Raw genomic sequence first — 25,166 nt, 5'->3', positions numbered from 1 at the left:
ATCATGTGTCAATTATAATAGTAAGGAAGCATTTTGACAACTAAAATTAATAATTAATTACTAGTGAATAAAAACAAGTTCAAATTTACATTTGGGTAATATGCATACTATACTCAAGACAATTAGTCAAATATCTTAGATTATATCAATTTTTACTTATTACAGCTATCATAATTTCTACTGTTCACACATTTTTGTATAACTTAAAGAAACAAAGCAGCAAACTGAGGTAATTTTTAAAAATAAATTGCAACAGTAACCTTTAACATATTAATTTTTAACTCTGCAATAGCACATTATCACCAATCTTTTTTTCAAACTGCTACAGAAGAGCTCTCTATTGCTCAATCTTCACCTCCATGAGGCAAAATTAATGTGTCTCTTGCATATAGCACTTGTGCCCAAATAAATAAGGATTTACTTATACACCTACACTGGTGGCATTAAATCTCACTTGATCCAGATCAAAAAAATATAGTGAGTACTTTCACAGCAACATAACAGAACACAGCAAACCTTTGAATAAAGTGGTCATTGGAAAATTAATGGTATAAATCATTGCTGTGACACATTTCAGCAAATTGTAGTGTGGGCAACAAGCCGTCATTTACACCAGATAAAGTTTTCCTGGGACTTGCAGTGGTCTTCTCTGAAGCTAGGCATCATTTTCATTGCTCTGCCCTACTGTAAAAATCACTACTGGTGTCTGCCTTTGCTTTTATTCCCTCTACCATTGAGACCGAATCTGAATGGTACTGGTGATGAGGCTGCACCATTATCTGTACACCATTATCTGTACACCATTATTTTTCATTAAGTGAAAAATTGAATGAAAACTCTTCAAGAAGCTGGAAGGGACACTAGGCATGTGCTTAACTAAACAACATTCATATTTAGTGCAAAACACACAAGTTAAATTATGCATGCAAATAGAAGAGCTGGACAAACGTACTGCCTTTGAAGGTACTGGCCCAGCTAAAGCTTTTCAAATGTCAAACAGCAAAAACATTTCTATAAAAAAAAGCTATAGTAATCTTAGCATCTACTAGTTGCTATACAAATAAACACACAAGCGCGCGCGCGCACGCACACGCACACACACAGATCACAAGATTCAAAATGGTAATAGATCTCTAGAAAGATGCCTACTGGTTGCTCTCTCTGATCAGAGTCTGGCAGTTATTCCATCATCAAGCTTTTTTTTTAAATTTCTTTTGTTTTACCATTTAATTTTGGCTGAACACCCAAATAAATCATTTAGTGTATCAGTATATCCTAAGTGGAGCTTGATAGCTTTTTAGTTAGTAGAATGAAAAGATTAATGCATTGGCTTCACTGCTTCAAGAATGTCACTGCCTATGCTTTTAAAGATCTTTGCATAAAGCAACTTGAGGATCAAGACACACAACAAACTGACTTGTTTACTTGTGCCCAAAATATACCATGCTGGCAAATTCCAGTTCAATGTTTATTTGTATACCATTTTCATGTTCTGGAATTTATTCCAACCCAAACCAAAATACTGTTTTCTTCACTGGCCAATATCTCCATAAAACTCAGGTACAAGTCATTCAATAACAGGATAGGCAACATCTTTGTTTTAAATGAGGGAGGAGAACCAAAAAGCTCCCAACAGCAGTTAATTGTACAATTTTCTTTTAACAGCAATGGAATGGGTATATTTGTTAAATTACATTAATTCAAAAACAATGTCACCAACAGCCATCTTAAAGGTTCACTTTTTTTTCTGTGAACGTTTCTGTGTACCTACTGTAATGAATCCAACATAAATCATTAAATCAAAGTACCAGCAATACCATCGAATAGTTTCACAACATTATACAAGATTTAGAATGTGGAAACATCATTTTCCTATTTATACACTAGATGAAAATTCTGCCTTTAATGTTTATGAACATAAAACATATACACAAACAGTAAGCATTCTGTAAGCACATACAGCAAGCCAAAAAAAAAAATCAAGAACACAAATTGGAAAACAACATATAGGGCCAAATTTCCCTGCCCCTCCACACATAGATATCATTTGTTTACAAAAAAAATATTCACATTGCAATTGCAAAGCAACTGGTAATGTGCTTGCTATTACTGTACTTAAAAAAAAAGGAAATATACTCCCATACCCACAGATTGCTGGGAGAATTCTAAACTGTTCTGTTTGCTGCATCTTACAAAAAGTTTGTTTTTTCCTCATGTATAAATTAGATTAATCTGAGAAATCAAACATTTCACAAGTTGTTGGTTTGTTGTGGTTATTAGGACAAAACAAAATCAATGAACGATGTGCAAATTTTACTTCTAAATGCTGATAATATCAAAATAATTGAGGTGGTTTACACAAGGTTTTCAACAATGATGAATTCCTTTCTATAGAGCTTCCAAATGTCCATTTAAAATACACTTGTGTACTTTTTAAATTTGATCACAAACTCAGATATCAGACATTTAGATCAATCATAGGTAGGAAGACTAGACTTTCACTCATGAAGGTAAAGCACCAATTTTGTACTTCCAGTGCAAGGGTGGAGAACTGGGCCCATTCTACTTAACAGAAACAGCGAATTTGATCTGTATTAAGGTTGCATTTTCCTTTAATGTTGAATCACAAAAAATGATTATGCAAAAAGTTTAATTTTAATAATTAATAACCACCGCAGGCAAAAGAAATGTTAAACACAAGATCACAATCTTGGACTAGCTTTCAAGTTTAATTCACTTTCACAAGCATGTACACAGCAGAAGCACAAGATTGACTGGGATACCTCTTGTAAGCCTTCCAAGAAATGGTTCTGTATGCAGCAAGAAAAGAAAATATATTCACAGAATTTAAACTGACATAACAATGAACAAATCCATTTTATGTTCCAGGACAATAGATTAAATAAAACCAAACATCATGATGAAAACTAAGTCCACCATGCAAAGACAGCAAGGATAGCACCAAATCAATACAAATGACGGTTATGTATGTACTTCCAGATACAACATTCAACACTAGGAATTCAGAATGAAATGGTCTTGGAAGCATTTGTTAAAAAGTACCAAATATGTCATGTTATCCCTCATCACATTTATTTAAATTGTATTAATAAGTTATTATAATACAACAATTTGGGATGTATATGAAATAATATAACTACAATAAATCCTCTAATAAAGAGCAATTTATAAAAGGAAACTCCGTGGCCAAGGCAAAAATTTATGCTTACCAGTAAAAGGGAATTGCTTTGAATACCAGAGATATGGGAACTGGTATTTACTGAAAATTAATCTCAAATGACAGATATGTGTCCATGATGACAAAGCATGAAAAATAAAGAAACAATCTGACAGATTATTAAAAAAAGAGTCCCACCTTATATCTTATTTATAATCCACAGTGACTATGAAAGGTTTCTTTGCTAAAATATGTAAGCAACATTTTATTTTGTATGTATTTTCTGCCAAATTCATTTGGTTGAATGCTGTTATTCAAAACTGGTTCAGAATGAAATTCAGAGAGCTAGCAGACATCCCTGCTCTTTTAAAGGGAAGAGTAGTGCACAGATTAGGGATACTGCTTTGAATGAATTATCCTTTCTATGTATCACAAGTTGCTGAATGCTTCTGCACTAGCTTCTATATGCTACAAACTGTTAATTGTCATACTAAAATATTCTTATGAATTACTATTTTTTTCTATAAGCCAGTACTCCATCAAACTAAATAGTACAAATAAATCGGCATCTCCAGATCTTTTTGAATGAAACCTTCCCTGCACCACAAAGCTGTTTAATGATCAAGCACAGATTTGCAAAAATACTGCCCTGGGATTTCAACTAGACTGCACTGTTTTCTCTCCAGTGCAATGTCCACAAATGGAAAACAACTAAAGCAGTGCAAAAGATGAAGGAATTTCAAGTGAAAATTACATTAGCGCAACCTTTGCATTGATTTCAAAGTATCACCTTTTAGTCTGTCTACACATCTAGTCAAGCCACTGACACAATTATCAGCACCAACTCCATCTATTCACAAGCCTTAAAAAAATAAATACTTGATTTTAAGAGCATTTAAGTCCAAGGACACTAAGTTTTTTTTAAACACCTCTTCCCCCAGTTTCCAAGCCTGACAGGTGACATAATAGGTTGTAAACAGTTCTCTACAGCTCTTAAAAGTCATTTTCAGATACCATTTTTTTACTAACCCCATATTTCAGCTGTTTAATCAAACAGCACCATTAACACTCTTAATATAATTTTTCAAAGCATTTATTTTTAAATTATGTTCAAAAACACCGCCAAATTGCATTGCGTCATATCAGATTTTACATTTGATGATATACAAATAAATTTCATCACATACCTTCAAAAACTAGGAATAATTAACACCCAGAGCATCTATTCCAGCTAAAGCAGAAACTTCAAGCCTCTAACATTTGGTCTCATGATCTTTATTTTTCTCAGAGCAAAGCTATGTCTAACATTACACCTCATATCATATCTTTGTATAATAAGTTTATTTCTATATGTAAATAAAATTGATAAGAAAACAATTTGCAATAAATATAATTTTATCCTAGTCACAGAAGCAAAAATTTTGCAGCATGGTGTTTGACTGGTGATTCATCTCATAAGTGCATTGCGTAATGTTTTAATGTGCCATATGGGTCAACAAACCCCAAATCTAGTCCCCAAGTCTTTATTGAGTTTCCTGATCCTAGACACAGTAACAGGGTAATGCAAATGGCTTTTGTCTCTCTCAGGAAATGGGATAGATTGACAGTGCCCAAACCAGGATGCCAAGGGTTCCTGTGGAAAATATATTCACGTTAAGAAACTCAAAACCATTTTCAAAAACAACAGTGAATTCAGTAAGCCTGCATTTGACAGCAATAAAATGGAAACAATGTTGACTAAGACTTTGAGAGAACTCTTGCTCTTAGGGACTTTAGCTTCCACTTGAACAATAAAAATGAAATCCTTAAATCCAAAGGACAGTTAACAATGAAGTATATCAGAGGGACTGAAAAGGTTACAGAATGAAAAGAAGCCATTCAACTCATCATATCCATGTCATTGTTTTGCAAAAGCAATCCAGCTAGTCCCACTCCCTCCATATCCCTGCAATAGTCTTTCCTTTCAAGTATTTATCCAGCTCCTATTTGAACATTATGACTGGATTTGCCTCTACCACCATCCCTGGCAACATATTTCACACCCTAACCAGTTACTCTCCAAAAAAAATTCCTCAAGTCACTTTTGTCATTCACCTTCTTTCAATTCTCCTGGTTCTTGACTCTTCTCCCAATACAAATAAGTTATCTCTATCTGCTCTACCTAGATCTTCCATGATCTTAAAAACCTGTCAGGATCCCCTCTTAGCCTTCTCTGTTCTGAGGAGAGCAACTTCAGCTTCTCTTCCCTCATCTCCCGAATCATTCTGGTAAATTTCTTCTCCATCCTCCCTAAGGCTTTCACATCTTTCTTAAAATGTTATGTATAGTTTTGGGCATTGTATTCCAGTTGCTGTTGAACCACTGTCTTACAAAGATTCATCATGCCTACATAAATAAAGCCCAGGACCCCATTCATTTTCAAACTACCTTCTCAACCTAGCCTGCTGCCTTCAATATTTATGCACAGAGAGTACTCTCCCACACCTCAGTTTTTGTTCCTCTTATCGAAATCTAACACTCTGCATTTTTTCTTCATTGAATTTTATCTGCCTCCTCTCTCTGCATTCCATCAGCCTGTCTACATCCTCTATGTCAATCCTCTTTATTGTTCACCATGCTTAGAAGTTTTGTGTCATCTGCAGATTGGGTGAATTGTGCCCTGTACACCCACTTCCAAGTCATTGATATATTAAAAAAAAGTAGTGATCCTATTCCTAGCCCCTGGGAAAGACATCTTCAGTCCAAAAAAAACTACATTGTTTTCTGTCACTTTGCCAAATTTCTATCTATGATGCAAATGTTTCTAATCCATTGTCTTCAATCTTGATTATAAACTTATCAAATAACTTAAGCATGACACCACAAGAACCACATTTCCCTCATCAATCTTCTCTGTAATATCAAAAATGTCTATCAAGTTAGACAAACACAAATTACCTTAAACAAATCCGTGCTGGCTTTCCCTAATCAATCTACACTTGTCCAAATGACTGTTAATTCTGTCCCTGATTATTACGTCTAAAAGTCTGACCATCAAGGTTGAACTGACCAGCTTGTAGATGCTGGGTTTAAACTTCATTATCAGGGTAAAGTGATTTTTAGCCCATCCAGCATCCAAATCAGATCATTCTTTGCTGAGAGTCCTGTAGCATCGGGTTCCTTGGTAAGGATCAATGTAAGGTATTCAGTACCTCAGCTTCTCGCTCCATGAGAAGACCTCTTTCATGATCTGTAATAGGCCCCTTCTCTTCCCTCACTAATCATTTATTGGTTATATGCGAATGGAAGGTTTTTGGATTCCCTTATATTTACTGCCAATCTTTTTCTCATTTTCTCTCACTTTCCCTCTGAACTTTTCACATTCAGTCTGGTTCTCAGCACCAAACATCAGACAGTCCACACAGGATCTTCAGTTGATTTGATCCACCCAGGCTCTGGAACCCTCAAAAATCTGGTCAGCTTCATATTTTTAGTTACTAAACTATACTGGTCTAGGCACACAAACACTTTGAACATAATATTCTATTTTTGTTGAAAATTTTTTAAAAAACTCAACGGTTCAGGCACCATCTGTGGAGAGAGAAGTACAGAATATAGAACTATTCTGACAAAGGTTCTTTGACCTGATGTGTTGCCTTTGTTAACTCTCTTCCTAGATTCTGCCTGACCTCCTGAATGTTTCCAGGATTTTCAGTTTTTACTTGCAATCTTGTTTGTGTATTTCATTTTTCAAAATTTCCAAGGAATTTTGTAATTTTCAATTCACAGCAGTTCCAACCTGTGTTGCCAACCAAAGTTGCCATGCATTATCAGGGTAAACTGATCTTAATTTATTTTCTATTAATCAGACTTAGTACAATGTTTATTTTGAAATAAAGAAGGCAGGTCAGCGATTTGTCCTCTACACGATAGATCTGTCAACTACCAAAAATCAAAGCACACAAGGCAGTCCAGATACATGCAACAGGCAAACTTAAAATTACAGCAATGGAATTACACTGCAAAGAGTCATCAGTTTCGGTTGATCATCTTCGAGTACAGATTAAGACACAGAAGTTCAGTTTAAGGACCACATGATGGAATTGCATGTACAGCAGTTGAGTGACTGCTCTGCAATTCATTGACTCTAACATTTCATCATACTAGGCTACGAGATAGGCTTGGCGAGCCCAACGTGATTTTCCCCCCTCTCTTATCCCAAACATGATGTGGATATTGTAACTAATAAAACTGCAAACAATGAAACATTATCTTCTTCTTTTTCTGTCTCCCCCTTCCATTCTGTCCTCTTCTCCACTGTTTTTCTCTTGGTGTCTTCTTTTCATTTAACACTTTCCCTAACTTTTTGCTTTCCCTTTGACTGTCATCTACTTCACACCACTATATAGGCCTTTATTTTGCTTTCACATTTATCTCAACAACTTTTCTCTTTTACCCTTCCATTAATCCCTAGCTCCCAATCCCACACACAATTTTTTTGTGATGTTCATTTTTTTTTATGTAGGAAGAAATTCAAGTGAAAGAAGATTGGGTCTGGAATGAGGGACAGGAGTACTAACAATATGAAGGCAAGAACAGCATACGAAGAGCTAGGCAATGTAGCAACTCAGTTCAAGAGCACAATGAGGGATTTGCCAAGCAATTATCCAAGCAACTCACATGGACCTGGCTTATAGTTTAACCACCATCACATTGGTAAGTCATACTTCAAAAATGATGTATATTACCAAGTTAAAACTAGATGACTTTAAAAACAACAAGAAAGTATACTCATACTACACAATCTTCAAGATTCAATTTTAAGAAAAAAAAACAACTGAGGCAAAATAAAAGACATGTCACCAGAAGGAGTCTATAATCCACATATTATTAGTTTTGAATTTTAAATTGATTTATTTGTTTAGTACAAGGCAATCTGTGAGATACTGGTTATATCCCAAATTTGGAACTGGCCAATTTCAATTTCATTTTTGAGGTTTGCAGTTTTAATTTCAGGTAACTAGTAAGTTAATTGCAGGTTCTTGATTTCATTCCTAGTGCAAGGCAAATGAAGAGTATTAAATAAAAATCAGAGAAAATGGAAGGAATTATATTTATTTAAAAAGACTTCAAGGAGGAAAATTACATTATCTTCTGTTCACTGGAACACTGGATGTTTCTCTCAAGCTTCTATGAGATTACAAAACAAAAAAATATAAGATTAATTCTATTTTTGGGTTAAAGACAATACTGACCAGGAGTAAGAGTTTTGCTTTCAGTACATTTTATTTTTCAGAGGCTAGACTCTTCTGGTATCCTGTAAACATTAAGGCAGAATAAAAAAAACTGAGTGCAAAACAGTTTTTTTTTTTAAATTTTACATCTCCGTTAGTATTTAATTTTTCAAATGCTGTAAGGTAACATATCTCCCAATGGTTTTTAATACTTTGGCACATAAGCGTGACTTAATGAACTGGACATTGATCATTTCAGTTTAATTCACATAGATAGTTTTCCATCCATGTGCAGTTAAGAACCATGAAGAAACTACTGAAATCAAGTTACCTTCAGTTTGTTGAGGTACCGCTTTGAGTGCACAACTAATAGGTCATCTTCCTGTGCTTCTAGGGCTCTTACAATGGTTTCATCCTTTATCATCATCTCTTCTAAAAGTAAACAAGTACAAGAGAAGTAAAAAGTTAATGATCTGCAGTGCATTTTTAACCAAAACTTGCATCAAAGATTCATTTAAGACCAACTCTTCCCAAGCTGTTTTTTTTCCTCCAGAGCAAAATATTACTCTTATGCTTACAATCATCCACTTCCCTATGCTCTCAAATATATATCACTTTTCAATGTAAAACAACTTGACGAACAAAATGCAATTTATGAGCAAATCAATTAACTAAAAATTCATTTGAGTTGCAAAATATTTCAAAAGTAAAAAAAAGATAAATTCTTCAAAAAAAATGCATACCTTTTAAAAAGTTGACAATTTTCCCCCATTTTCCCGAATCGAAAGGATGAAGTTTTTCCAAGCCCAAGAATGTGATATTGTAATCAGGAGAATATACGATAGGCCATAGTGTTGATGGAAGATCAATGTATAGGTTGGTTCTATGTGGCCTTTAAATGAGCAGTAAAATATCAAGGACCAGAAAGATAGATACATAAATAAAAGAAATGAACAAAGCCAGCTATATTTTTAATTCATAATCCACAGACATTTAGGGGTTACTGAACAGAAACTTAAGCAATCCTCTTCTGACCAAAATCCCTAAACCAAGTCTGAAGATATGGAGACCACCTAGGTACAATAGCAGCAAATCTGAGGGATTGAATACAGGGCCGTCTCACACAGTAAAGCTCCGCACAGCACTGAAAGCTCACAGCAAATGTAATTAGCTCAAACAATATTCTTGCTATTAACTTCACATTGTTTTTGCTACATTAATTAATACTAAAGTGAACCTCATTCATATCTAATTGCAAATGTCAAATATATCTCAACATTAACATTTTTATATAAAGCTTACAGTTTGTCTCCCTTTCTGCTTTGTTCCACTGACATCTTCTTTCTTACATATTCGTTCTTTTAATTAATCCTGGAAAAGAAAAAAATAATTAACACTTTCTTGAAGTTACTAAATTTGACACTAACCCCACACAAGGAAATGTTAGTGCAATGACCAAATGCTTAGACAATAAGGGAGGTTTTAAGGCACATCTTAAAGAGGAGAGAGAGGTAGAAAGCAGCAGGGAAGGATTTCCCGAGTCTAGAGCTTCAGCAGGTTACAGCTAGGACACTGATGATGGGATATTTAAAATTAAGGATGCTCAGAAATGCTGATATCTCATAGGCACATTGACTTGAAGAGGTGGGAGCTCATGAGGGTTGAGGCCATGGAGAGACTTGGAAACAAGAATAAGAATTTTTAACCATGCAGAAATAGAAGCAGGAGTAGACAACACAGTCCCTCAAAACTGGTCTACCATTCACGGATGATCTGGTCTTGGGCTTCTACTCTACTTTTGACCCTGAGCCCCATAACCCTCAACTCCATTAAGGATCAAAAATCTCTCTCTCTTAGCCTTGAATATATTCACCAATTCAGTCTCCACAACACTCTGAAGTAAAGGATTCCAATAATTCACAACCATCTAAGAAATTCTTCTTCATCTCCATTTTAAATCAGGTGACCTTTTATTCTGGAATTATGCCCCCTAACTCTGTATTCCCCATAAAGGAAATTATGCTCTTGGCATCTATCTTGTCAAGTCCCCTCAGAATCATATGTTTCATAGAACACAGAACAGAGAATAGTATAGCACAGGAAAAGGTCCTTCAGCCCACAATGCCTCTGTCAACCATGATGCCAATTTAAATTGCACATCTGCCTGTACATGATCTATATCCCTCCATTGCCTATTCATGTGTCAGTCTAAATGTGTCTTAAACTTTCAATAAGATCACCTCTCATTCTTCTAAACCCCAGTGGTATGGGCACAACCTGTTCTATCTTTCCTCATAAAGCAACCCCTTGATCCCAGGAATTAACACTGTTGAACCTTCTCTGAACTGCTTCCAATGTAAATATATCCCTCCTCAAAGAAGGAGAACAAAACGGTTATGTAATATTCATCAAAGCCCTATACAATTGTTGCAAGACTTCTTTATTTTAATACAAATGCTCTGTGCAATAGAGACCAACCTTCACAATCTTGAGATTAATTATAGACTGCACCTGCATGCATGTTTCATTTAAGAGGACATTCAGATCCTTCTATACAGCAGTATTCCATTGTCTCTGACGAATGAATGGAATTTGTTGTGAATTAGGGCTCAGGCAGCAGAATTTTACATGATCTCATGTTTATGATGTGTACAACATTGTAGGCTGGACAGCAGAACCTTGGGTGAGTCATATCTAAGAGTAACAAAGACGTGCAAGGGGATTGCAGAGAGAGGCTGAGTTACAAAAGGTGAAAATAGGCAGCTTTATCTGAGGCACTGACGGGGTCATATACTAAGCATAACACCAAGATAACAAACAGTCTGTTTCATTTTCAGATGACACCAGGCAAAAATAAAACAACTGGTCACTTGGAAATGTATTTACCTAAAAAGAGTGCTTCATTGGCTGTGAAGTAATTCAGGATATCTCAAGACTGTGAAAAACTACTGCGAAATTATACTTCTTTGCATTAGATGCATTTTCTCTTGCTCTCTCAGTATTTTTTAATTACTTTACTGATGATTGATAGAAGGCTGATGGCACCATAACTGAACAAACAGGATTCATGCTGCATTTTCAAAACAACATATCTGAGAAATAGAACCATAGAACACTACAGCACAGAAGACAGGCCATTCAGCCCTTCTAGTCTGTGCCGAAACATTATTCCGCTACTCCCATTTACCTGCACCCAGTTCTTAACCCTCCAGACCTCTCCCGTCCATGTATCTATCCAATTTATTCTTAAAACTCAAGAGTGAGCCTGCATTTACCACGTCAGGTGGCAGACTGTTCCACACTCCCACCACTCTGAGTGAAGAAGTTCCACCTAATGTTCCCCCTAAACCTTTCCCCTTTCACCCTAAAGCCATGTTCTCTCGTACTTATCTCTCCTAATCTAGGTGGAAAGAGCCCACTCGCATTTACTCTGTCTATACCCCTCATAATTTTGTAAACCTCTGTCAAATCTCCCTTCATTCTTCTACGCTCCTGTTCAATCTTTCCCTGTAACTCAACTCCGGAAGACCCGGCAACATTCTAGTAAATCTCCTCTGCACTCTTTCAATCTTACTGATATCCTTCCTATAGTTAGGTGACCAGAACTGCACACAATACTCCAAGTTTGGCCTCACCAATGTCTTATACATCCTCACCATAACATCCCAACTCCTATACTCAATACTTTGATTTAAGAATGCCAGGATGCCAAAAGCCTTCTTTACACCCTGTCTACCTGCGATGCCACTTTCAGGGAATTATGTATCTGAATTCCCAGATCCCTTTGTTCCTCTGCACTCCTCAGTGCCCTACCATTTACTGTGTAAATCCTACCTTGATTTGTCCTTCCAAAATGCAACACCTCACACTTGTCTACATTAAATTCCATCTGCCATTTTCTGGCCCATTCTTCCAGTTGGTTCAGATCCCTCTGCAAGCTTTGAAAGCCTTCCTCGCTGTCCACTACGCCTCCAATCTTAGTATCATCAACAAACTTGCTGATCCAATTTACCACATTATCATCTAGATCATTGATAGAGACAACAAACAACAATGGCCCTAGCACAGATCGCTGTGGCACACCACTAGTCACAGGCCTCCAGTCTGAGAAACAATCATCCACTACCAATCTGTCTTCTCCCACACAGCCAATTTCGAATCCAGTTTACAACCTTTCCATGGATACCTAGTGTCTGAACCTTCTGAACTAACTTCCCATGTGGGATCTTGTCAAAGGCCTTACTAAAGGCCATATAGACAACATCCACAGCCTTTCCTTCATCTACTTTCTTGGTAACCTCCTCGAAAAACTCTACAAGATTTGTTAAACACGATCTACCATGCACAAAGCTATGCTGACTATCCTTAATCCCTTGGCTGTTCAAGTACTTGTATATCCGATCTCTCAGAACACCTTCCGATAATTTACCTACTACTGATGTCAGGCTCACTGGCTTGTAATTACCTGGTTTACTTTTAGAGCCTTTTTTTAAACAACAGAACTACAGCACCACACCTGTAGCTAAGGACATTTTAAATATATCTGCCAGGGCCCCTGCAATATCTACACTAGTCTCTCCCAAGGTTCGAGGAAATATTTTGTCAGGCCCGGGGGATTTATCTACCTTTATTCACTGTAAGGCAGCAAGCACCTCCTCCTCTGTAATCTCTATATGTTCCATGACACTACTACTTAGAACATAGAAAAACTACAGCACAATTCAGGCCCTTTGGCCCACAAAGCTGTGCTGAACATGTCCCTACCCTAGAAATTACTAGGCTTACCCATAGCCCTCTATTTTACTCAGCTCCATGTACCTATCCAACAGTGTTTCCTTTCCTTCCATATCCACTATGCCAGTTTCCTGAGTAAATACTGATGCAAAAAAACTAATTTAAGATCTCCCCTATCTCCTGAGGCTCCATACATAGACGACCACTCTGATCTTCTCGGGGACCAACTTTGTCCCTTACTATCCTTTTACTCTTAATATACTTGTAGAAACCCTTCAGCTTTACCTTCACATTATCTGCCAAAGCAATCTCATGTCTTCTTTTTGCCTTCCTGATTTCCTTCTTCAGTATTTTCTTACAGTTTCTATACTCTTCAAGCACCTCATTTGTTCCTAGTTGCCTATACCTGCTATACACCTCTCTTCAAGGGATATCGCCAATATCCCTTGAAAACCAAGGTTCCTATGCTACAACATTTGTTCAATGTTCAACATTTTCTGGTATATGCCAGCATTGTAGCTGTACTAGTGCAGTTTGGTTAGATATGCAATTGGTACTGGAGCACAAGGTTAAAAGCACTATTGCCAGGTTGACATTAAAGCCCATATATTTTTAGTAAATCAAGACATTTACTGATGATATATAGAGCAAATTAAAACTATTGGAGACTTGATTCTGTGTTGGTGAGAACCTCAGTACCAGACCAAGAGGGATCATCCACTCAAGTCTTCTAGATGAATATAGATGCAAACACTTCACCCTTATCTTATGCATTTGTTTATTGAACTCTGCCATTGTTGAGGATCCTCCAGTCAATCATTTACCACCACTCATTGCAAGGAGAGGTAGGACTGCACATTTTTGATCTGATGTGTTGTTTATGGAATCTCTCTATAGCATGCTGCTTCCACTGTTTAGCATGTATTTAATCCTGTGTTGTAGCTCTACCAGGTCCAAATCTCATTTTTAAGAGCACACAGTGCTGTGTTAGGTGCGCTCTTTAGCAATCCAAACTAAATAGTGGTTGGTCCACAGGCCTCATGGTGATAGTAGAGTGAAGGATGTGTAGGTTTCAAGAATACAGATTGACATATAACACAATTTTGTTACTACTGAAAGCTGGAGTGCATGATCAATTCCCAATCTTGAGATGTGGCAGAGAAACAGAAAATGCTGGGGAAGAAAAAAAAATCAAGTCTGGCAGCTTTAGGGGAAAGAGAAACTACTTAACTTTTCAGGTCAAAGACCTGTCATCAGTTAACTCTGTTTCTTCATCTACCGATGCTTCCTGACCTGCTGAATGTTACCAGCATTTTGTGTTTTTATTTCAGATTTCCAACATTTTCAGTTTCTTTGATTTGCATTTTTTGAGGCACAAGACCTGCTTTGAAAACGTCTCATTTAGTGCTGAACATAACGTAAGAAATAGCAGCAGTAAACCATTTGGCCCCTCTTGTCTGTTCTGCCATTCAATAAGATTATGACTGATCATTTGGCTCAGTGCTACTTTCCTGCACTACCCCACATCCTTGATTCTCATAGTATCTAAAAATATATTGGACACTCAGCTACTGAGCCTCCACTGCCTTTTTGGATAGAAAATTCCTAAAATGAAATATCCTCCGGGGAAAAAATGCTTCTCAGCTCTGCCAGAATTGGTGACCCCTTATTATGAGACTGTGACCCTAGGTTCCATGCATCCCTATTAGGGAAACATCAACTCTGCATCTCCCCTCTCAAACCTCACACAAACTGGATCAGAAGTGCAATGCCCAAGAATCTAAATGATTAAGAGGTTGATTTCCCAGGGTTAACTGAGCTTTAATAGAGCTTTGAGCACATCCTTGTATCTTTTCAATCCACCTAGTAATCTCTTCCCATGGCAGAATGGAGTGTCCAATGTCAGGCATACAAAGGATGCAGCCTGCACAACATAACCAGGGCATCAATGCCACATTTAGTGTTATTCTTATTATAGTTTATAGTAGCAATTTGGTGCAAATGAGTAGCTTGTTAAAACAATTAGTTGGGCAAAAATCAACGACAATGACATGGGATTGGAGTTAAATGTATGCCAGATCAGTAAATTCCTTTCCCTAAAGGACATCATAACAACAAAGGTTTTGAACACTCTGGCAGTTTCATAATTGTCATGACTGATAATAGATTTTCATCATATTATTAATGATGTAACAACTTAATTTCCCCAGTCACCATCATCAGGTCTGAACGCAATGCTTCTAGATCAATTGTCCTGGCCTCTAAAATATCAACAATGTAAGCACTGTGTTATGGTTTCCTTTGGTTCTGCAAAACAACAAATGAATTGAATGGACTGGAGTTTGGCAACTATGTTGCATTCCTGGGCAAAGGGGTCAAGTCCTTGGCTTGTCCTGGAAAGAACTAATGTTATTCATTGCATTATGTTCAGAAATCACACATTTGTTGAAATATTGCCCTTGAAATTATTCATTTCTGCAGTTACATCAATTGAAATCTATGGCTTCAATGTGACTTACAATATTAATAGTAAAATTTAGTGGTTGGTATATAACTCATTAAACTCGATGGCTTTCATATTGTCTGCTTAATCAATCAGCTCCAATATTCTATTAGAATCATACTTAGTTGAAGGGATCAATGCAAAAACAGTAATACAAAAAGAGGCACCAATCCCAAATGATCCACCAAAACCTTCCAGTAAGGCAACTAAATTAATTTGCTTCAACTCTTGGAAAACGGATGACCATATTTCACATTTAAGTAATCTAAATTGCTAAAGATCCAAAAGGAATATTTTATACAAATTAAAACAGAAAATCATACATCACAAAAGGTTTTATTTTAATCACTGAATCATCCATTACATCTTCAGGCTCAATGTTTGCTTTAATGTTTGAGCAGTGCTTACTCAACTATCTCTGCCCAGTTTCCCCATGGGTCACTTAATTAAAAAAGTTTCACTTCATGCAATATTTTGTTTTCAAATTTTTAAAAAAGTTTACCATTTAACAATTCAGCCAGTTAACAATGGTCAATGTATATCAAATTTATCTTATTTAAATACACTTTCATTTGTGATGAATTTTCCTTTACAAATTTAGCACCAAGAACAAAGGGATTATAGCTATGGTAGTGGCCTTCGATTGTTAATGAACAACCATTCACTTCTAAACCTGGTACAACCTTTTCGATTGTCCAGTCCAAAGCATTGTTCCAGAAAACTGTCCCAAATACATTCTAGAAATTTATTTTCTTTACAACTAAGCTGTTCTGCTTCTCCCAGTGTATGTGGAAATTAAAAAATCATCCATTACATCTTCAGGCTCAACAGGCTTCTCAAGTTTCCAAACGAAACTATACAAAGAGGTGTAAATACTAATTAAAAATAGACTTTACAGGAAGGCATTAATTTGCTTGTGCCTGTGCCAGATTTTTTGAAGGAACTGTCTGGTTAGTCTCATTCTCCTGCAATATTTTCCTTTACAAATCTTTACTTATTTCTGAATTTTCTCTGAATGATCAGATCAATCCTGACCTTGGGTCTTGTCTGTGTTGTGTTTGCACATTCACCTTTTAGCCAAGTGGGATTCCTCCCACATCCTAAAGAAATGCATGTTGGTAGATAAATTGCCAATAGTGAGTAGGTGAGTGGTAGAATCTGATGGTAATGTGGAGAGAATAAAAATGGGATTAGTGTGAATGGGTGCTTGATGATAAGCGTGGGCTCAATGCGCCAAAGAGCCTGTTTCTATGCGATATGATTCTAGTTGGGTAGTATTGCCTCCTACAACCTATTCTGTATTGATGCTATCTTTATTTCATTTTACACTTGCTATCATTCCTTTGATATGTTATTTCCAACCAAAACCCATCTCTACATTCCATTGCTCTCCCTCTCTCTTATCTGTTTAAAAGTTCTTTCAATCGTGCGATTTAACTACCGCACCCCCCAGCAACACAATTTATGCTGGTCCAACACAACCACCGATATCATTATCATATGATACATAAATGCCCTAGATATGCATGTTTACAGTGACACAAATATTTATTTCCCCTTCCTGAACTATGGCCAATATACAAACGTAATTATAACCAAAGAAATTAAAATATATTTGTATTCCTCATCGAATCAGACCCTTCTCGATGCTACAGGTGGCGTCCAAATATAAAAAGCCCCAAAAACTACAAATCCCATGACGAGTTGCAGCTGCCGTACATGTGCACGAGTTCAACGCCCCAGTTCAGGATATAAATAACACACGTTTTACGCAATTGGGGTAACAACACTTATTGGCAAACCTAGAGTAGGAGATGAAGTGCAACATTCGCACGTACCTGTCGGGATTGCGCGCTGATACCCACAACAACCCTGGCAACGAGAGAAACTCCGCTCCCGGGGCCTGACGAATGCAAAATCCCAGCCGGCAGGGCAGCCCAGGGGCTAACAGAAGCTGCGAATCCAGCCCGACTTCCTCGGCGCGGCTGTCTCTGCAAGCGAGGCAGAATTTGCGTCTTAGAACACTTATCCGCTTTCACCTTTGAAAGGTCATACTCTGCTATTCCGCCTGAAAGGTGAAGACTGCGCTGTACATGAGCTGCGGGCACAACGCGCTCTCATCACGCACCGCCTCACGCCGATTGTGCGCAGAGCCAAACGTCACCGGAGGCAACACCAGAGTTTGCGCTGCTTCTGCTTCAGTCGCAGGCGCTCTGTTCAGACGGTGCGGAATGTGGGCGAACGTAGAACTGCCTGAACGGGGTGGGGGAGGGGCACCCTTCAGTGAAATTGCGAAGCTGTCAGAAAGCACGGTGGAGAGCAGCTTTCGACATCACTATGTGGTCGAATTCTGCACTTCCCAATACATTACATTAATGAAGAAAATTAACACATTTACAATGTGCCAGCGGATTTGTGCTGGTGTTACAAGGCCATTCAATAGTGCAGAAATCACTGGTTCACCAATGGCTTTACAAAACTGGCTTAATCTGCAAGAATTTCTCTACTCTTAACTATTGTCAGCTTTCAATGTACTTCTGCTCAAATTTTTGACAGGATTTGGTCATTTGGTGCCTCAAGCCTGTTCTGCCATTCAACAAGATATGGCTGATATTTGGTCTTAAACACCATTTTCTTGACTTATCCCCATATGACCCACATCGCTTAATTCCTCTACTATCCAGAGATCTATCTATCACTGTCTTGAACGTGATCATACAAAAGCTTGAAAACCTGTATCACCAGGTGCAAGGACAGCTTGTATCCTGCTTGCATGACATGGCAGTTAGCATAACACCATTACAGTGCCAGTGATGTGGGTTCAGTTCCAGCCACTGCCTGTAAGGAGTTTGTATATTCTCCCAGTGTCTGCGTGGGTATCCTCCAGGTGCTCTGGTTTCCTGCCACATTCCAAAGACGTACGGGTTAGGAAGTTGTGGGCATGCTATGTTGGTGCCGTAAGTGTGGCAACACTCACAGGCTGCCCCCAGAACACTCTATGCAAAGACGCATTTCACTGTGTTTCGATGTACATGTGACTAATAAAGAAGTCTTATTATAAAGATGAACTCTTGATCTCTCAGTCTACCTTGTCATTGATTCTTGCACCTTATTTTCTACCTACACTGCACTTTCTCTGTAACTGTAACATTATATTCTGCATTCTGTTATTGTTTTTCCTTTTGAACTACCTCGATGTACTCATGTTTAGAAATGATCTGGCTGGATGGCATGCAGAACAAAGCTTTTCACTGTATCTTAGTACATGTGACAATAATAAACGAATTACCACTGATTGGGGCTTTTCAGCCCTCCAGAGTAAAGAATTCCAAAGAATCACCACCTTTTAAAGAAATGTCTCCTCGCCTCAGTCATAAATAAAGTACCTCTTATTTTGAGACTGTGACCACTGGTTTTGGACTTAGCCAGGGGAATCACCCTTCCTGCATCCACCTTGTGCCCATCTACCCTGTAGAGCCCTCTAAGAATTTTGAATGTCATAGAGTCATACAGCATGAAAACAGGCCATTCGTCCATGCCAACCACTATGTCCATCCCAATTGCCGGTGTTTGGCTCATCACTTTCTAAACCTTTCCTAGCCATATACCTGTCCAACTGATTTTTAAAAGTTGTTATTGTACCAGCCTCAACCACTTCCTCTGGTAGTACATTCCACATACGTACCCCCCATGTGTAAAACAAAAAATTGCCCCTTAAGTTTCTATTGAATTTTTCCCCTCTCACCTTAAACCTATGCCCTCTAGTTCTTGATTCCCCAACCCTGGGGAAAAAGACTGAATGACTTCACCCTATCTATGCCCCTCATGATTTTGTACACCTCTATCAGATCACCTCTCTGTCTACTACGCTCCAAGGAATAAAGTCCTAACCTGTCCAACCTTTCTCTGTAACTCAGCCCCTCAAGTCCTGATAACATCTCTGTAAATCTTTTCTGATTTCTTTTCCAGTTCAATGACATCTTTCCTATAGCAGGGTGACCAAAACTGAGCACAATATTCCAAGTGCAAAGTAACAATATGGCAAATGGAATGCAGCGTGAAAAGATGTGAGAGTACTCCTTTCAGTAGAAAAGCAGAAACGCCGAGTATTTTTGTAAATGGTAAGAGATAAGGAAATGTATTAACTTGATTTGCCAGGTCTGTACAGTCCCCCATGATTACTGTAATATCCCTGTTACGTGCATCATTCAAACCATTGCTGAGACACTTCTTCAAAACAACTCAAACACCTCTCATTTACCCGAGAGAAACAAAGGACTGCAGATGCTGGAATCTAGATGAAAAACATGATGATGATGGAGGAACTCAGCAGGCCAGGCAGCTGAGTTCCTCACCTCTCATTTAGTTCCTGCTGAAACTTGTTTTTTTAAGATAAAATACTGTATCCTAAGCACCGCTTGTGCTGGATTCCACCTCAAGAGCATAATCTAAGAGGGTTGGCAGGGGGTGGTGGTAAATGGTCACTTACACTTTTCTGTTGATCTTATGATTGTATAATGACATTCTGCACATTGTTTTGGGGGTATTGTAGTTCAATACTGAAAGTGAAATCATCATTTCTACCCATCTACATATGGGGTAGGAATTCATGCTTGGTTGCATGCACTTCACATGTTAAAAAATCAATTTGATATTCCACTTCCAAAATTAAGTTCCTTTTAATTACAGGTGTCATGCTTTGAATTATATTATAACTGTAATACTTTTTCTTTTTGGTTGCTTATTGCTAAATTATCTTCAGGTGTATTTGTGTAGGTTCCACACAGAGATTTCAGTATATCTTAATATATTATTTTATGAGTGATGGCACTGAAGAACTTCAAATACAGGTTTAGTTGCTGTTAAGTGCTCAGAAACTCTATGGATAGAAGTTTAGGAACTTTTTTGATTACTTACGTGTAAAGATATTACAGTTTAATGATTTTTACTAAATATTTTCATGAATTATTTAAGGTGGTAGAAATGCACACCACTTTTCATTTTGTTTCATTAATAATATAAAACACCACTAATATAGAAGTAATATTCTATAAAGACTATATTAAAAATGATGAAGAATGGAGGTGTAATATAATTTTGATGTTGTGTGATTATAAATCATGGCCTGCAAAACTGAGGAAGTGAATCAATAACTTATTTTTGTAACTTGCCACTTCCTGTGATATAACATCTACCTAGTCAGACAATATCATCTTGCTTTCATTTCTAATTTAATATGTTTGACTCTTGAGCTCAAATATAGACAGGGCATTTTGTTTTCATTATTTACCAAAAGCTTGTTATAATTCACTCATTCTTGAATTAAAATCACTGAAACACCAGGTGGAATGAGAACAGTGAGTCAGTAGGAGACTCAGATGACATATTCCTGAAGAATGAAATAAATGCAAATGAGAGGAACAAGGGAGTAATTGCCTGTCAGCAAAAAAAAAGAATGTTAAAAAAGATCTTTAGCAAAGCACAGCCAAACACCAATAAACCAATAGCAAATCTATAAAAAAATGTCAGTAATAGTACATCATATTTACTTTTATATTTTGTTTTAAAGTATTATATCAATGAATACAGATATATGAAAAGTGAATCAATGGCACAAGATATTGTAGTTACAGAATTTCACAATCTACAAAAAGTAAACAGAAAATGCTGGAAAAAATCAGCAAGTCAAGCAGCATCTGTGGAAAGAGAAACAGTGAAATTTTCAGGTCAAAGAACCATCATCAGACTGTTCTGTTGAAGGGTCTTCAACCTGAAATGTTAGCTGTTTCTCTTTCCACTGATATTGCCTGACCTGCTGAGTTTTTTCAGAATTTTCTGTTTATTTTAGATTTCCAGCATCTGCAGTTTTTAAAAAATTTTCATTTACAATCTACGTGTATTTCTCTTGTCATATTGATATTCTTGAGTTACAATGCATTCTGTGAGTTCAATTGATAATGGCTACACTGTTTGCATAGACAGAAATTTGGCTTATTTGGTAAAGCACTTGCCATTTGGTGAAGTATGATGTGCCAAAGGACCGTACTATTATAGAATATCACTCCAGTGCATTAAGGAGAGAATTCTGCACTGTCAGATGTGTTCCTTAAGTTAATGATTTAGGGGCAGCATAGAAGAGAGAGATGCTCTGGGTACAAAGAATCTGTGAATTTAGGAGTGGTGTGGGAAACAGAGGCCCTGTAGATTTAAAGGCAACACAAGGGACTTGAGGCGCATGGATTTAACAGCAGTCTTACAGACAGAGACTGTGTGGACTTAGTGACAAGGGTGAAACATAGAAGTCTCATAGGTTCGGGGCAGTGGGATAGACCGAGGTCCTGCGGGCTCGGGGCATTGGGACAGACTGAGGTCCTGTGGGCTCGGGGCAGTGGGACAGACCGAGGTCCTGCGGGCTCGGGGCAGTGGGACAGACCGAGGTCCTGTGGGTTCGGGGCAGTGGGATAGACCGAGGTCCTGTGGGTTTCGGGCAGTGGGATAGACCGAGGTCCTGTGGGTTTAGGGGACCAGAGCAGAACAAGGTCATGTGGGTTTCAGGGCAGTGGGTAGACTGAGGTACTGTGGCTTTAGGGGCAGCGGGGTAGACCGTTTTGTGGGTTTAGAGGCAGTGGGGTAGTCTGACATTTTGTGGGTTTAGGAGCAGCTGGGAAGCCAAAGCCCCATGTGTTTAGGGTCATGGTGTTAAGGGATGATGGTGGCTGATACCAGGAAACTGCGACCTGCGGACACCAGGCAGGACCATGAGTTTCGCTCGGATGCCTGAGAAAATTTAAGGGAGTCCAGAGCAGGGAACCCGGCTGACAGGAGAGTATCTTGCTCCCTACCTTCTTAAAATCAGAAGGGCAAGTTCAATGGTGCTTCTAAATCGGTGATCAATTCTTGGGGTCGTTTGCCTCTGAGGTCAAATATAATAGCAGGCGATATAGAAGAGAAGGTGGTGGAGGAGGAGGTCAAAACAGAGGGAGTGAGCCCTTTCCAAGGTGGATCATATGAGTCTTGAATTAGCACCTTGACCAACTCTGGAAGAAAGCCAAATTGAAGACCATTGCTGCTTAAAGCTTGACTGACTATTCCATAGCAAGTAGTTCATCTTTTTATAAGATTATATTGATAATTATGGTCTCTTTCATTTCTTTTGAACTAATAGACTACTCTATTCCTTAACTATCTGGATAATGTATAATTTATGGTGAAGTTTGAAATCTCACTGTGCCGTGTATAGTTGGCTCTTCTGTATGTATTTTGTAATGCTAGATTATGTTTTGTAAATCAGCTGTTTTCAGATGAACTTCACATTATTAAGGCCCTTTGTTCACACTAGAACAGAAAACATCCAGAGAAAACAATAAGGAGGCATATTAATAATAGATTACCAGCCCTTCCCAGTAGAATAACTATGTGTGCCTGGAGAATATTTGTTTTGTTCTTCATATGTGTCCATCACTAACAGGACAGCATCCAAGTTCCATAGTGTTTAGTAGAGCAGATAATGTTGGCTGGTTTCCTTCATCGAAGATCAACAGTGAATGGGTTTAATGTTTCCAAAAATATAGCACTTTTCATCGTTTTCACTGGGTGTTGTCCAACAAGATAACAGAATTATTTACTTTCATATGTATTAGTCCAGTACTTCAATGGATTATATAACTGTATCTGCTTGTACATGAGTAATCATGATCGATCTGACTTGGGGTTTAAGCTGAGCTCTTGTTGAAATGGCATCATATTTCACATAGTCTGACTATGTTTGGGAGGAGAATGAGTCAGTAACTTATGGACTTCCCTGCATATGATATGATCACAGAAGATGATAGCAGCTGGCATGGACTCTGTGTATCAAATGACATCCAACTGTGCTAAATAATGGCGACCATGGTGGTGACATTGTGGGGGTGGGAAGGAAAAGTATGGAGGCAGCTGCGCAAATTTCATTTGGCAATTATATGATAAGTGAAAGGCTTGAGAAAGAAAGCCAATAACAACACTGAGAAGCATGAAATCAAAAGTGAATGTGAATTTGATGGTCAAAAATTTATGGAGAAGGGATTGAGGAAATAGAAGATATGTGTCATGGGAGAAGTGATGTAGGTAAAAAGGGCAGAAGGTAGGGATGTAACTATAAATAGATTACTTCAGCAATTTTTAAATTTCATCCCTGTTTTCGAATTCCTTCAAAAGCTTGCCCCGCCCAATATCTGTGACCTCATCCAGACCTATAAGCCACAGGGACCTCCACATTCCTCCAGTTCTCCACATTCCTGACATCCATTGCCCCACCATTAATGAACTACTCGGGCCCAGATCTATGGATATCTCTTTTTATATAACCCTATCCCCCATTCCCATTTTAAAGAACTAACTCTGAAACCACACTTCTGGTCATTTGGCTTGATGCAGTCATTGTTAATCTCTGAGTTTTTAAATGATAACATTCTGTGGAGTACAGGAGGAGAGAGAGAGCTTAGTGGAATGGTGTCATGACAACAACCTTTCCCTCAATGTGAACAAAACAAAAGAGTTGGTCATTGACTTCAGGAAAGGGGGTGGTGTACATGCACCTGTCTACATCAATGGCGCTGATTTCGAGAGGGTTGAGAGCTTCAAGTTCCTGGGAGTGAAAATCACCAACAGTCTGTCCTGGTCAAAACACGTAGATGCCACAGCCAAGAAAGCTCACCAGTGCCTCTACTTCCTCAGGAGGCTAAAGAAATTTGGTTTGTCCCCTTTGACTCTCACCAACTTTTACCGATGCACCATAAAAAGCATCCTATCTGGATGTATCACGGCTTGGTACGGCAACTGCTCTGCCCAGGACCGCAAGAAACTGCAGAGAGTTGTGGACACAGCCCAGCGCATCACAGACACCAGCCTCCCCTCCTTGGACTCTGTCTTTAGCTCTCGTTGTCTTGGCGAAGTAGCCAGCATAATCAAAGACCCCACCCACCCAGGATATTCTCTCTTCTCTCCTCTTCCATCAGGTAGAAGATACAGGAGCCTGAGGGCACGTACCACCAGACTTAAGGACAGCTTCTACCCCACTGGGATAAGACTATTGAACGGTTCCCTTATACATTAAGATGGACTATGACTTCACGATCTACCTTGTTGTGACCTTGCACCTTATTGCACTGCACTTTCTCTGTAGCTGTGACACTTTACTCTGTACTGTTATTGTTTTTACCTGTACTACATCAATGGACTCTGTACTAACTCAAAGTAACTGCACCATGTAATGAATTGACCTGTACGATCAGTATGCAAGACAAGTTTTTCACTGTACAATAATACACTGTGACAATAATAAGCCAATACCAATACCAAAAAACATGTTAGAATTCTTTTTTACATTAAAGCTACTATATAAATGTAAATTGCTATTACTTTGAGAGAAGAACACAGAGTGCAGGAACAGAGGGACCAAGAATGTTTATTACGTGAAGTTTTGAAAGTAGCATGTTGAGAGAGTGGTAGGTAGAGCAGATGGGCCCCTTGGCTTGATATGGTGAGATGCAGAGTACAA

At 38.1% G+C, this 25,166-nt stretch overlaps 1 protein-coding gene across 1 annotated transcript in view; it reads right to left on the bottom strand.

The window, feature by feature from the left end:
* hdac11 (histone deacetylase 11) overlaps positions 1-25,166 on the bottom strand; it is a 91,556-nt gene that overhangs the window by 61,942 nt on the left and 4,448 nt on the right. The window contains exons 3-6 of the mRNA XM_052017292.1: positions 17,467-17,619; positions 9,694-9,762; positions 9,135-9,283; positions 8,723-8,823 (exon numbers count right to left, since the gene is read on the bottom strand). Coding sequence (XP_051873252.1) covers positions 8,723-8,823; positions 9,135-9,283; positions 9,694-9,728 — 285 coding nt within the window. The 5' untranslated portion in view covers positions 9,729-9,762; positions 17,467-17,619. The remainder of the gene's footprint in view (positions 1-8,722; positions 8,824-9,134; positions 9,284-9,693; positions 9,763-17,466; positions 17,620-25,166) is intronic.

This window comes from Pristis pectinata, chromosome 6, assembly GCF_009764475.1.
Source record: "Pristis pectinata isolate sPriPec2 chromosome 6, sPriPec2.1.pri, whole genome shotgun sequence".
NCBI lineage: Eukaryota > Metazoa > Chordata > Chondrichthyes > Rhinopristiformes > Pristidae > Pristis > Pristis pectinata.
The sequence above is the reverse complement of the archived record's forward strand: the minus strand, read 5'-3'. Positions and strand labels throughout refer to the sequence as shown.